Source organism: Spea bombifrons, chromosome 1 (genome assembly GCF_027358695.1).
Source record: "Spea bombifrons isolate aSpeBom1 chromosome 1, aSpeBom1.2.pri, whole genome shotgun sequence".
NCBI classification, from domain to species: Eukaryota; Metazoa; Chordata; class Amphibia; order Anura; family Pelobatidae; genus Spea; species Spea bombifrons.
Genome location: NC_071087.1, coordinates 141,416,464 through 141,430,402, shown reverse-complemented (window position 1 = coordinate 141,430,402; position 13,939 = coordinate 141,416,464). Strand labels below are relative to the sequence as shown.

Sequence of the window (13,939 nt, the reverse complement as noted above, 5' to 3'; positions counted from 1 at the left end):
TATATAATGTGCCACAGACAACAACTTCTTTTGTTTGCCTTTCTAAAAACAAGTGCATGTAATCTAATAATGCTAACAATAAGGTAAATTCATTAGGGTCTTAGTTTGTAGAGTGTGCATCAGCTATTGCGGTCGTTAAATTAGTAAAACATATTGAGTCTGTAACATTCTAGTTATTCAGTTTGCCTTGATTGCAAGATCTTAACACCATTCAGTAAGTTCATAGCAAGATAGCGATCTTTTTTATATAGCACCAACAATTTACGCAGGGCTTAATACAATAAATATATTTAAGGGGTATGACAAGACGAGAACTGACAGACTAAGACAAACCGATACAGTAGGTGGAGAGAGCCCTGCTCGCAAGCTTACAATCTTTTGCTAAATCTGAAAAATAAAGCACTCTGTTTCTATGGCAATCATAAACTGGCAAATGTATGAAGCAGTAACATGCCCTCCTTACTAATTTCACTGAAATGACAGAATTGTATTTCTTTCTTTTGTGCTAAATCTTCCCCTCCTGTCTGAGGTTTCACAGGACTGTGACTGTGAATCAAAGCTCTAGAACAGATAAATGTGAAATTTATTTTATTTATTGCTGTGAAAAGCTAGTCTCTTCCTCAAGGACCAAAACCCAGAATGTCAGTATATAATCTACACAACGGTAATTGCATGAACACATTCTTATTAGAGAAATCCCGATGCTCTGAAGTAATGAAAACCCTTAAAGAGATACTCCAGCCATCTTATGCTCTCTAATGTTCCTTTAAATTAAATTATGTACCCCCCCAATTGTATTTGGCCACGCCCGGCTATTTTATGTGCAGGAGATGTGTTTGGCCAAACTCCTCTTTATACATGATATAGCCAGCTCCAGTCCTGAGATTTCAATGGAAGCAATCTTCCTGACACTGATTGGCTGCTCCAAGCAACTAATCAGTAGCACGGATTGTCAGACCACGGAGGAGACTGGTACAAGCTGCAGCTCTTGAGCTACCCAAGTTAAGTCCTTCATTTTTTCCCCATGTTTTTTAAAGTATACATATTAAAGTATTCACAACGTACTTGAATATGCATTCTTCTTTAGTGGGGTTGTCAGTAAGAGTAAACAGTCCCTTTAAGGAACACCGTTTTGTAGAAGTACACTGATCCTAACAGTCTTTGAAACTCTATATATTTTCTCCTGCCTTCCCTTTTATATGATAAAATGCACAATTCTTACAGGGCAGGTAAGGAGAAGAAACATATATATCGACATAAACCCCAATTCCCTTTTGAACGTCATACTGAAACCGTTGTTACACATAATTTTACAGATAGAATAATATTGGCTTGATACAGCTTTTTAATTGTGACAAGATAAAAGCATTAGAACTCGAGGCCTCTCTATACCACACCTGCTATCTCACAGCGTACTTTGTCAGTTTTACAGTTAGTACATAAGAGAGTCGCGTGTCCTTACAACTCAAACCAGTATGTGAAATAAACATGTATCTGTGCCAACAAGGTTTAAAAAAACCAACATTTTCGCCTTGTGTTGGAGTTATCGCTCTACAGAAAGTGCTTGATATGCATTGGGCAATGTATATTTATGGAGTGTTCTAATAAAATCTCGGCACATCTGTGAGTTACAAAGATCGATAATGTGGGAGCATCTCCATGGAAGGAATCTGATTATATTAACACGGTTTTATTCTAGTTCACACAGCTCACTCTGCATACTAAGGACTCAATTACTGAATCAATTGGGTGTCAAACTTCCTCATCCTTGAAACAAAACAGAGCACTTCACAGTCTGTGATCTCAGAATACATTTAGATTAGCAGTGGTAGTTAAGGGAGATCAGAGCTGAAGGACATATGATCCATACTCGTACCATTTTACCAATATGATATAAATATTTGTGGCAATGGTAGTTAAACCAGACCTGGAGGGTTACCTTTTGGCTACCCTTATCTAATTCAGGTTTTCCATCAGTATAAGTACAGTCAGGGAGAGTGTGCACACTACTAATAAATATGTTCATCGTTGGCTATCAGATTTTTGCCTGTGGGGCTGGTTAGGAGGGCTTATGTTAAAACTTAAAACCCCACTTTTATTTAAATACTTTAAATGGCAGGTCTGGTGCAATCTCTATAGTAATTAAGGGGTGTTTGTGCTCATTTGATCCCCTTTCAGCAGACTTGCGCTATTAAAATAACCTGAAATATGTCTGATTTGTTTGTATTAGTACTAGAGGATAATTTATTTCAGAGAGGGCATCAAACAAAAACTCTCAGCATTACAAATTCTGCATAGTTACATATAGTTCCATAGTTATATAGGCTGAAAAAAGACATGCGTCCATCAAGTTCAGCCCTTCCTATATCTGTTAATGTGTTGCTGTTGATCCAAAAGAAGGCAAAACCCCCCAGGTTTTAACCTCTACATTTTAACCTTTTAACCTTAGGGTGCCTTATTATATCCTAAAAGCAGTGACCCAGATGGCTTTTTTTATTCAGCTGTGGTAAATCTCTGCCAATGGACAAGAGATCCCTCTAGTGACAGCACTGAGTCTCCCCAACCTCTCCAGGTGTTTGGAGTTTATTGTATAGAACCTAATCTGGAAGTGGCTGAACAGGCGGTAAATAATGTTTATTCACTAAACAATTCTTCACGTGCTAGTACATCACCTCTGATGTGCCTTGGCTTTGCTACAGGTAATTTCACATTTCACATGTGATAGGTGATGTACTACCATGGGAAGAGTTGGTAATTTCACACACAAGTTATGTCAAAGCTACGTTTCACTGCATATATGTATAGGTAAGATGAATTGCTAACCGTTGTCTTTGGAAGAGCCACTTGCACAGCCTTTTAAAACTACAAATCCCATTGCTCATGGCGGGCAATAAAACTATTTGAGTATCTTGAGAGTCGCTGTTGAGTTGGTGGGTTTGGGAGTGCCAGAGGATACTCATCTCTCTCAATTGATAGGCCCATCAACCACTGACATATTTTATATAAGATTTATTTTTTTTCAAAATATATGGAGGAAGCAAAATAAAAACCTTTGTAAAATCGAAACATTAATATTCTTGTCACATTCTCCAAACCAGATGGATTTTAAAAAGGGGGCCCTATTTCTTTAACAGCAAGTGTAATTATGTTTTTGGTGATTCATCAGTATAACACCCAGGGTTATTTTGCATAAGTGGCATCTGGTTTAAATATGTACAGTGGTTACCATATTGTGATTGACATCTGCATATACCTAATAAAACCCCCAAGTACGGATGAGGCATTGCATCCTGTTCATACATATTTTCTTTTGAACCATATGTTAAAACATATACTGCATGAAATCAATGCTTTCTATTAAATGAATATAATACTCCTGCCCTGCCAGAATAAAAATGTTTTTTTACATTTTAAATAAAAAGTACACATGATTATTAGTTCTTTACAACCAAGAATGTAATATGAATCATTTTCTTAAAGAGCATTCCATATATTAGATGAAGACTGCTTATAGAATGTCCAAAATCCCTTGGTCCAACCAGAAGTATCCCTGGAGTGCACTTACTATATACCCTTTTCTAGTAAACCAGATCTCCAGAGGAATGCTTGTTCTGCTGTTGGAAACCTTGTTTTTAATTGTTTGACTTAGGTGCCTAAAATCTGAGAGAAGTACATCCTGTACATGGAAGTGAGTGGAAAATGATGTCACTTACACTTTCACTACATGCTGGCAGATTTCCATTAGGCTGTTCCATTATTTTATTTTTTTAACCAAGGAAATTTTCCTGAGACTAAACATTACATGCTTCCAGATTAATTTGTCAAATTTGCACATGCCATTTAGTGCACAGACATGTACCCGTAACCCCATGCCAGCTTTATTTGTACTGCTAATATGAAGAAACTAGTTTTTTTAATTGGGAATTAAACCCAGTGTTAGTGTTTGAAATCTTAGGTAGAAGATATAAACCAAAAGTATTTGTTCAAACTACCTAAACACAGTGGGGCCTAAGTTAAAAGAGACAAAATAGTGACAAAGAGAATCCACCATTGATGCCACTCTTTCCTTGGGGTACTATTTTCTATATTAGTCATTTGATAGCATACAGTACAAAAGTAAAGGGTTTAGCGTTAGGACCCACCGAATATTGGAGTACTTTGGCGTAGTGGTGGGCTAAGCATACTATGGCCATAAGATGTGACTAAATCTCCAATTGTTATCTTGTAGTCGTAGGTTAGTCCTGTATTTATGTGTGTGTCAGTCTTTTCTGTACCTTTGCCCTCTTTTCCCTGAATCATCTGAGGATCTTGGTTCCTCTCTCCTCTCCCCATGCCCAAATTAAGATTTCCTATCCTTGCTTAAAGGAGAAGCGTCTGAGGATCTCGGCTCCTCACTCCATCCCTTGTGTTTCCCAAATTGCTGATGCTGCATATACTCTGTAAAATATAGCTACAGCAACATGTGTGGAAAACGCTCATTTTTATTACAGATTTTCTGTGATTGGTCGGAAAAGCCAGATTAAGAAGCTTGGGGTCCTGAATCACTCATACAAAGAGGAGCCCTCTTTTCTTTCATCCTATTTTTACACATCAACACAAATAAAACATAATAAATGTAAAAGAAAACAAAACAAAAAAAACAGTTTAATGCCAATTCCTCTACATTCCTTCATGATGTCACCCTGTTCACTTTATGTCCCACCTAATCTAGGGCCCGGCCACTACACATGTGTAAACCATGTTTCACTGTATAATAGACGCTGCACATGTGCAGGCAATAAAGAGCCTATCTGTTGTGACTTTGGACAGGACTGCTGGCAAATGGCACAGAACTCCTGGTCAAGACAATTGGTAAAAGATATGTTTTGTGGCCCGACATAATATTTAATATACCACACAACACAGGGGTTAAGAAAGTAGGCTTTCCTTAATATGAAAATACAAGAGACATACGTAAAGATACAATACATATACATATTTATATGTTAATAAGTAATACATTTAAAATGTGCATATCATAAGGTGCAAAGACACTGAAGCCTTCAGAAAATTTACAACTAAGAATTTGGTTACTATTAGATGTGTTCAGTATTTAGATCTCTTTGTCCCATGGATTATGTTATGCTTTTTTTCTTTCTAAGTATCCCAATTCCCATCTTACATTGGCGTAAAAGGTTGTTTTGCCAAGCCTTAATAGCTGGGAAAGCTGGTCTATGTTCTAACTTTCTAATAAATTGTGAAGAATTGACAAGGGAATGTCCAGCTCTTTAAAGGTCAAATAGTAAGGAGGTGCTCTGAAATTTGTTTATTTGGTTAGGATACAGATACTTATTTTAAAAAGTTTTTCACCCTTAAATAATTATAGGTTTCAATAGTAGTTAAGGGAAATCATTCTTGACGCTGGTGGAATGAACCAACTTTTTTTTATTGCATGTTATGTCTGCTATAGACACAATACCGTGGTTACTCCATAGTCTGAGATTTTAATTGTTGATGTTTGTTAATATATATTTAACAATTAATATAATGTTACAACATCAAATGCGTGATTCATTTTAATGGATTTAGAGGTCTAATACTTCTTTTGTCTAGAATCCACCAGCCATAACAATCAGGCCAGCTCCTAAATACCTATTATTGTTGCCTCAATCTGGTACAAGCCTCCAAGCTTGCTTCCTTTTTACAAGTATTAAGCGTGTGTTATTGCAAACATGCATCATGGTATTCCCTGTTATTTGGAACCCCTAGACCTCCACTTTTAAGCTTTAGTGACAGCAACTTCCTCCTAAGCCTGGATCTTTGCCCTTGCCAGATATATCTAGCGAATGCCGTTTGTATTAATGTCAGCCGGCTAATCTATCAAAGGAGGGGGTGGAGGCCCAACCAATATATCCATGACTTGAACCTACCGATAAAATATTTTCTCCAGTCATCAAATAGCTGAGCTAATACGAAATTCTATGTGATATACCTTTTATATACAAAACAATGCAGTGAATAAGGGTCGAATCGATACAGCTCATTGTATATATAGATAGTACATCAATTATATAATAATGAATATATGAAAAAGTGAAAATTTGTGTTCCATATGAATATGTATTGAATATTGATGCTGATAGGAACAAAAGAAAAAGAAAAAACACCAGGGCATAATAGGTTTATATGATCCTTAGCTCTAGTTCACCATACTTATAACTTATAAGTGTTGGTCTGAGAAGTATCCAACATGTCTAGGTTTCCAATTTTCTCTTCATTTGTTGTGACCCTGTTACATTGGACCAGAAGGTCTTTTTTATTTCATGTGCATATAATTGGATTTCAGATTTTATTTGTCTGGGGTTACAAACTGATGTTCACTATGCCATGAATTTTCCATGTTCTTTGCAGTGCCCTCTGCAGTAGGAGAATCTGAGTCTTGTAAGTTGGCACTTTGGGCGACTGTAATGTTATAAAGTTAGAGGCGTCTTTTTTTCAGGCCTACCTTCGTTTTTTTTTCTTTGATGTTTGTTTTTGTTCTTGTGATCTTTTGCCATTTCTCCATTCTTTTTTTTTAAGAAACAAAGACCTCCCTGTTTTTTTCTCCAGAGGAGAAAAGTAGTCCTGTGGATGTGGAAATGTGTATAAATGTGTACATTTCTAATCAATTCAAGAAATAGCTCTTGAAGCTGTTCCAAGCATTCTAAAATATTATCCAAAGTTTACTTCTTTATGTGCATTGATTAATACCCCGGTAGGTAATGCAGTATTATATGTTCACAGTTTACACCAAATATCTTCTGAAAAATATGTAGACTTCAGTCAAAACGTAATATGTAGTATAGCCATCTGAGACTTCTACTTGTGTGCCAAAAAAAAGTATTTGAGATAATACATAAGAGTCATTGCCATTAAATGACACAGGATCAAGACAGTTGCAGTAAGGATCAGACTTGAAATTAAAATCGGGCTAGCACTTTAAGGCCAGCAGCTGCTAAAATAATGTTGGGTACATATGGCCGCACACGACATGCTCTTTTACAGCATGTTACTGAATGTATCCAGCCAGTGACCACAAACTAAAGGATGTGTTTTGCCACACAAGCAGCAATAAAGGTACATGGGAGGCAACAGACGCTGACCCACCGAGTATTTGCCCAGTTTGCTTGATGGCTCTTACTGTTGACTACCATTTAACTGGGTCAATAAGTTTTTAACTAAGCCCAGTAAGAGTGTCGGGGTTCTCACCCTTCCCCCGCTCCTACTTACTTTCACCCTGGTAAACAGGCACACACCTCTACCTGATCACTTGTTGATTAGCCAGCTCCTTTTTGCTGTGTTCCGGCTATTTAAGCTGCTGCTGTGGCTTGCTGATTCTCCTGGTTCCTGACCTTGGCTTCTGTTCCTGACTCCCCTGCCTTCTGTGTTCCTGACCCAGCTTGTCTGACTACCTGTTTTGGCTTTGACCCCTGCCTTGTATTTTTGACTATGATTCTGGATTGTGCTTACATTTTTTTGCTATTTTTCTATTATTTAATAAAAGGTGTTTTCTATCAGCATCTCCTGTTTTTCTTGGTTCCCTGAAAAAGAGTGGGCCGGTTGGAAAAACAGGGAGGGTAATCAGTTGAACTCAGATATTCAGTCTTATGTCTGAAACAAAGAAGTTTTTTGCTCAATAATTATTCCTCTTTTAATAATATGCTGCAAAATGTATCAGTCTAACGTCTCCCTTGTGCCTCTTATTTTTAAGCAGTCTCACAAATCTAATTATAATGGCAGAAATTCATATTACGCATATCAAAAATATAATTGGAAAGGAGGATGTAAAATGACAGGGGGTTCAGAGTCCTTTGGTACATGATCCAAACTCCACATGATTTGACAAGTTCACCCAGCGCATGTTGCTTTTAATAATATTTAGAAGGAAGCAGCTTGAGTGTGCTTAATGATACTAAGATAACTGCAACACAATAGGCTGTATGGTAACATAAGCCATTCTGGTCACCAAATAGTGAATTGTTTATATAGTATTAGGATTTTATTGTTCATAAAATCACAACTTTAACCTAACATAACTTGACCTTCATTATTCTCTTTGCTACCGTACACATACCTGCGAACTTTCTTAATGAGCTGACCCTACAAACATGTACTCTTTAATATCACTTCCTAAAATGTAATAATTTAGGGTAGCAACTAAACAATTCTACAATCAGTCCCTATTAAGATAGTAACATGTCTAAATCACACTTTAGTTCCCCGTGGGATCACATGACGTAAAGTGACCCTGATACGCTCCTGTCTCCCTGTGCTGGTTCAAAATAGTTTAGAAAGGGCCCTTCTGACCTGGACCGCACCGAACCAGGTCGGAAGGGCCCTTTCTAAACAATTTTGATTCGGTATGAGGAGACAGAACAAGTACCCCTCTACCCCTTTACTTATGACAGTGTCACACTTATGTTGCTCTGGCTGTGTGATCCCTGCAGAATATAATCTGAGATTATCTATAAATGCCTGTCCTTATTACCATTACCCTGTCCTACCTCAGACAGGAGCAGGACTGTCACAGAGGTAATAGCCCATCCCTAACCTCTGGCCTAGCGCCACAAATCTAGACTGCAAATAATAATAACTGAAGCTGCATAGGTTTCATGCCTATTGAAGTTAGTTAATTAAAGATGCCCTGCGACGAGTTTCTTTGAAAGGCTGTTTCTCAAACATTGGCCTTGATGTGAGCAAGATGGAGGTTACCTTTCTTGTACGATCTCTGGCGTACCATGCACGCCGTGCATATAAATGCTTCTTTGATGTGGTTAATGAATCCAGGCCAGCTATGCCTGTTTACAAAACACAAATGTATGCTGTAAATGATCATAACATTAAACCTCATACAAAAAAGATTATGAAGCATCTAGCAGACTCATAGCTGATGATGTGATAGATGCACAGCGTGGGAAAATACTACATATTAGCAGTTCTGTACATTTTATAAATAAATCTCTTTGTAACCATCAAATCCAAATTAACTGTGTCATGTTATAATACATCTGGAAACGGTCGCAAAACTGACCTGATGCATATTCTATACCACAGCATATTATGACACCACCTTAAAGCATTTTTGGGACCATGGACCTCACTTATGCCGATATGTGAAATAACTAGATCTTGCATCTAATATTTAACATGACTGCTAAAATTCTAGTTAAATATTGTGCACTCACACACAATTTTCTTTTTCTCAAACTCTGTCACACTCAACGGGAGTTATATAGAAAGAGCAATTCTGTGGTGTCATGGCGCATATATACTCTCGTCACACATAGTCCTCACTGGCGCCGAGGACCACTGTTCTTTGGATCAAAACAAAATGCTGTCAATGTTTATTGTTGTAATCATCCACCGTAATAATTTACTATGTACTCTGTAATCCTCTAGCAAAGAGAAGTTTACCTCTTTTTAACACACTATGGTTTGTATTTATTCTTGGGACAATACTTATGTAAATGTAATTTTGCAATTGTGCTCTTCTTTCAAGACTGTCCCAACCAAATCTTAATAGTTGTCTATCGTGGTGTCAGAGTTCTTCTTTTATTTAATTGGTAGTTCAGTAAAATTGAACCTGGTGGGAAAATCTTTTAGAGAGACATGTCTAAACATATAGTTTCAGCAGCCAGTATTACTGCTTGCTTTTGGTAAGCTGCTCGTCTCCAAGTGAAACATTTCAGCCCCGTTCCAGAAGTGAGTTCCAAATTGGCCTAAAAGCAGATTAAAAGCAGATTAGAAGTATACTACTGCCAAAACCTATTTGAGCTTTTTTGGTACTCTGTTATATATCATTTTTATGTTATCTCTCCATCGGTGCACAGCACCACAAGCATTTGCCTTTTCTCATAGCTCTGGGATTTTATTATTTAACGCACACTAACTTTTTATATTTTCAAATTTACTGTTTTTAGAGATTTTCCCACAGGTTTGGTGTATGAGGAAATGTATATGTTTTGTGTACTTATCTGACATGAAATAAGCTAGGGTATAACAGCAACCATTTTACTTCTTTGCAACAATCATAAATTATTATGTTTGTGTTCACCTTTGTAAGAAAAATGCCATTCTTATTTAATGCATGAACAATTCTCATGTGTTGTTTGTACACATGGATCAGCGTGGGAGAGATTCTTCAAGATCGTTGGGGTGGGAGAGTTTTTGCTTCTACCAACATTAAGTGAAAGTCGATTCTTAGGACAGTGATATGTAGAAGGCACTCTGATAATGGTACCAGATACTACTCTACTATCATTAAAACTCACTTAAAGCAATGACGATTCCATTATTATCTAGCTCTAAGTTCTATAGTCTGTTCCTTATACTCCGGATGAGGAGCGCTTTCTAATTGGTATGATTATTCAGCAATACCGGTGAAAAGCCGTAAGCTTTTATAGAACATAGATTTTTGTCCTAAAAGGTGCCTCATTGTAGATAATGGGATAAAGGTATTGTGCTATTTTCTTTCTTTCATTTTTTCATTCTCGTTTTCTATAGTATAATGTTCTAATATAGCTGTATGTTAATCATTTGTACGTTTTTATAAATTGTGCACACAAAGCAAAAATGATTCCGGCGTAACTTGAATTTCGCTTTTGGTTCGTTTTGCTTTCGTATAACATTTAATTTCTTGCCCTTTCAGTTCCTGAGGGCATTTTTGGTTCAGAAACGCAATTAGTTTCTCTCAGTCACAGCTTTGGGAAAACAAAGAGATAAAGTCATTCATCAATTTCATACCTACCTTCCCTGATAACCACTCTCTCTGCTTCACTACTTCACATCCACAGTTATTCTTCTTCCCTTTGCAGTACTCACTCCCTACCATCTCCACTCATGCACCAGACACAGACACAAACTTCTACAACTTCTGCATCTACCTCCCACAGCCACTTCTTCCCTTCCTCTTCACCTCTCGCCTCATCTCTCCTCCGCAGACATTCTTCTAGGAACCCCCCCCAATGAGCCAGCCACGCACAATACTTCAACAATAGTTGACTAAAAAAAATCCAACATAGGGGGCACTGGGAAGGCTGGAGATTGGAGCAATAGTGTAAGGCAAACTTTGGACCAAAATGGGATGTAGGAGAGAGGGTACCTCCCTTATTGGTCCAACCACTCTCTCTTACACTATTGCTCCAATCCCCTCCCTTCTCAGTGTCTCCCACTCTGCAGCTTTTTTTTTTTTTTTTAAAGAACACATACTCTATCCCTTCCTGACTGAGGCCCTACTGTGGGAAATTTGAGGTCATCTTTTCCTTTGTTTTCATTTGTTTCATTGGGATCCCTTCTTGTTTCCAAATCCGAATGCACACGTCAATTTTTATTTATTTATATTATCAAATCTGTTGACTTCTTATCGAAATGCTTTTTGGTAAACAAAAGAGAGCCTTAGTCTAAGTCACATAGCCTGCCCTGATTAATTAAAAGCTATGGAGAAATGGACTTCATTAGAGGTGACATAAAGAATCGGCTCAGTGTAGTGTTTGAGCAGGGAAAGTCACGCCAACAATAGCAGCCTCCAGGTCTGCAGATAAAGGATGTTTATTAGATCAAAGTGAAAGAGAATAATATTTTTCTTTGGGACTTCCTCTTTTTAAGCTTGATATAAGCAACCTTTCTGCATTTGAAATAATTTAAATACGCTAAAACCTGGGATGGTGACAATTTTCTTATAAAGAGCAATCTGGATTTGGTCTTGGGTACCTTTTGCTCTCTATGCCCTTTCCATACTCTAAGAGCCACATGTTTATTTTACTCTTTCTTTCAAATGTGTCATTTCACCTGGATGCCATCTGTAGATCAAAATAGTAGGCAAGAGGAAATGTATGTAAAACATAATGACACTAAGTATAACTGGATTAAATGGATGGTTTGATGTAGTCGGGGGGGGGGGTAATAGGTTAAAGGGCAAAGGTTTTCAGAGGAGAAAGTGAAGAAAAATAAATGCTAATGATCTGAGGCGGGTAACAGAGTGTGGATAAAATATGAGATGGTTTTTGCTGCTCTTATTCTGAGTGGCTTTTGCTTTTTGTTTTTTTACTATACTAAATCAAAGTATACTACGTATGGCTATTTATACAATGCACTTGCTAATAGTACCTGAAATTAATTATTCGATATTTCATAAAACCAATGCATCAATAAATATCCCTTTAAAAAAATACCATATGCAAAAAATTAGGAATTTTCAAAATGTTGTTAATAAATTAACATAAAAATGAGATGTGGGCAAAAGACATAGAAAATCACTTTCAGATTTCATATAAGAAATGTCAAATGATGCTGTATCAGCTAATTAATCCATACTTATGAGTATGTCTGGGTACATATTTTTAAATTTTATATGTGATCACTTAATGGTAAAAAAAAGTATAAAAAAGCAAATAACCAGCTTTCTTGTCTATTGTTCTTTTAGATGTAATACAGCCCTTTCCAAAGTGACTTCCAAGAATTCCTCATCAGAAAGAGCGTCTTCACAAACATCAAAAAGCACTCCAGATCCAGATGACCTCTTCAGTGACATTTAGCTGATCCCCTAATCCAGCTTTACTTAAAACAAACAGATTTAAACCAATTATGATGTGATAAATGTATAATGTTTCTACAAATGGATCGCTTGTTTCATAGACATGCTAAATGCTTGTCTTCAAAGGCTTAGCGTTTTACTAATAGATTTGAAATTTTGACATGTTTACAAATATTTTTTACACTCCTGAGATGTATGTTTTTCAGAATGAAATGGGATTAAAGAAATTGTTATATTTTGCTAATTAATTTTACATCCTGCAAACTAATTTAGTTTACTATTTTACACAATGAAATGACATAACAATAAACAATATAATAAGGCATGGTGTACATTTTTCTTTTGACACAAATGGTAAAGTTTTTAAAAACATTTACGTTCAAAATAATAGTGGTGCATTGCTTAAACGTACAAACAATATTTAAAAAAAACAATTTTCAATATTTTTTAAAATAAAAAAAATGAATTTTTAAGATTTAGGTTGGTCACATAGATTATGATGGCAGAATAGAACCAATTGGACTGTCCGGTCTGTCCTTTGAATCACTTTTTACTTATCAATTCATTAGGATAGGTTTCTATTTCATACCTTGACACATTTCATCTATAAGTAAGAACCATTCTTTTCAGAATCAGATGAAATGTGTCAAGATAGTTTGTATCACACTCACTTATGGGACACCTGAGAAGCTGAGCTAATCGATTGTAAGATCACATGAACAGAGCCCTCTTCCCATTCTGTTCCAGTATGTCGTAATGTGTGATCGATGTATTGTCCAATTGTATATTGTCAGTTTTATTTTTATTCATTTTCACTGTCCCTTTATTGTAATAGTGCTATGGAGTCTGCTGGGGCTATAAAGTGTATTGGAGGGTAACGCTGTAGAGCAGTGACAGCGAGTATTGTTATGTGCAGTGACATGTTTTAATAAACGTCTTTTCATTTTTAATCAAGTAAGTCAAATGGTATGAGGGGAATAAAGTTAGTTTTTTTTTTAAAAAGAAGCTACACAGTTATTTCTTCAATATCTTCTCTAAATGGTTTTAACTAATATTATTCGTTTCTGACCAAAACACTGCGCAGTGTAAGAGTATGGTGCAGTGCTGTCGATAATATATTGATGATCTTTAATTTGGGGTCATATATATGTGTTGACCATATGTAAAGCCATTGCCATAGTGCCTATATATCAAGGTCTGTTGGTTCCTTTAGCTTGTAGGAGCACCATGGATTTTATTTATAGATTATTTACCAGCTTGTAACATGGAAAGGTTAATTGTGGAGCTTCATTCTTTAGACCTGTGATTTGTGGTTCATATCACATTATGACGTTTATTACACCGCTTTGAAATACATTTTTCAGTTCTCATTCTTTGTATGTTACATGA

General features: G+C 36.5%; 1 protein-coding gene across 2 annotated transcripts in view; it reads left to right on the top strand.

Moving 5' to 3' along the window:
- Positions 1-12,876, top strand: part of XRCC4 (X-ray repair cross complementing 4) — a 139,619-nt gene extending 126,743 nt beyond the window's left edge. For both annotated transcript variants that reach the window (XM_053475200.1, XM_053475207.1), the window contains exon 8: positions 12,440-12,876. In XM_053475200.1, the coding sequence (XP_053331175.1) occupies positions 12,440-12,551 (112 nt within the window). In that variant the 3' untranslated portion in view covers positions 12,552-12,876. The remainder of the gene's footprint in view (positions 1-12,439) is intronic.
- The last annotated feature ends 1,063 nt before the right edge of the window (positions 12,877-13,939 follow it).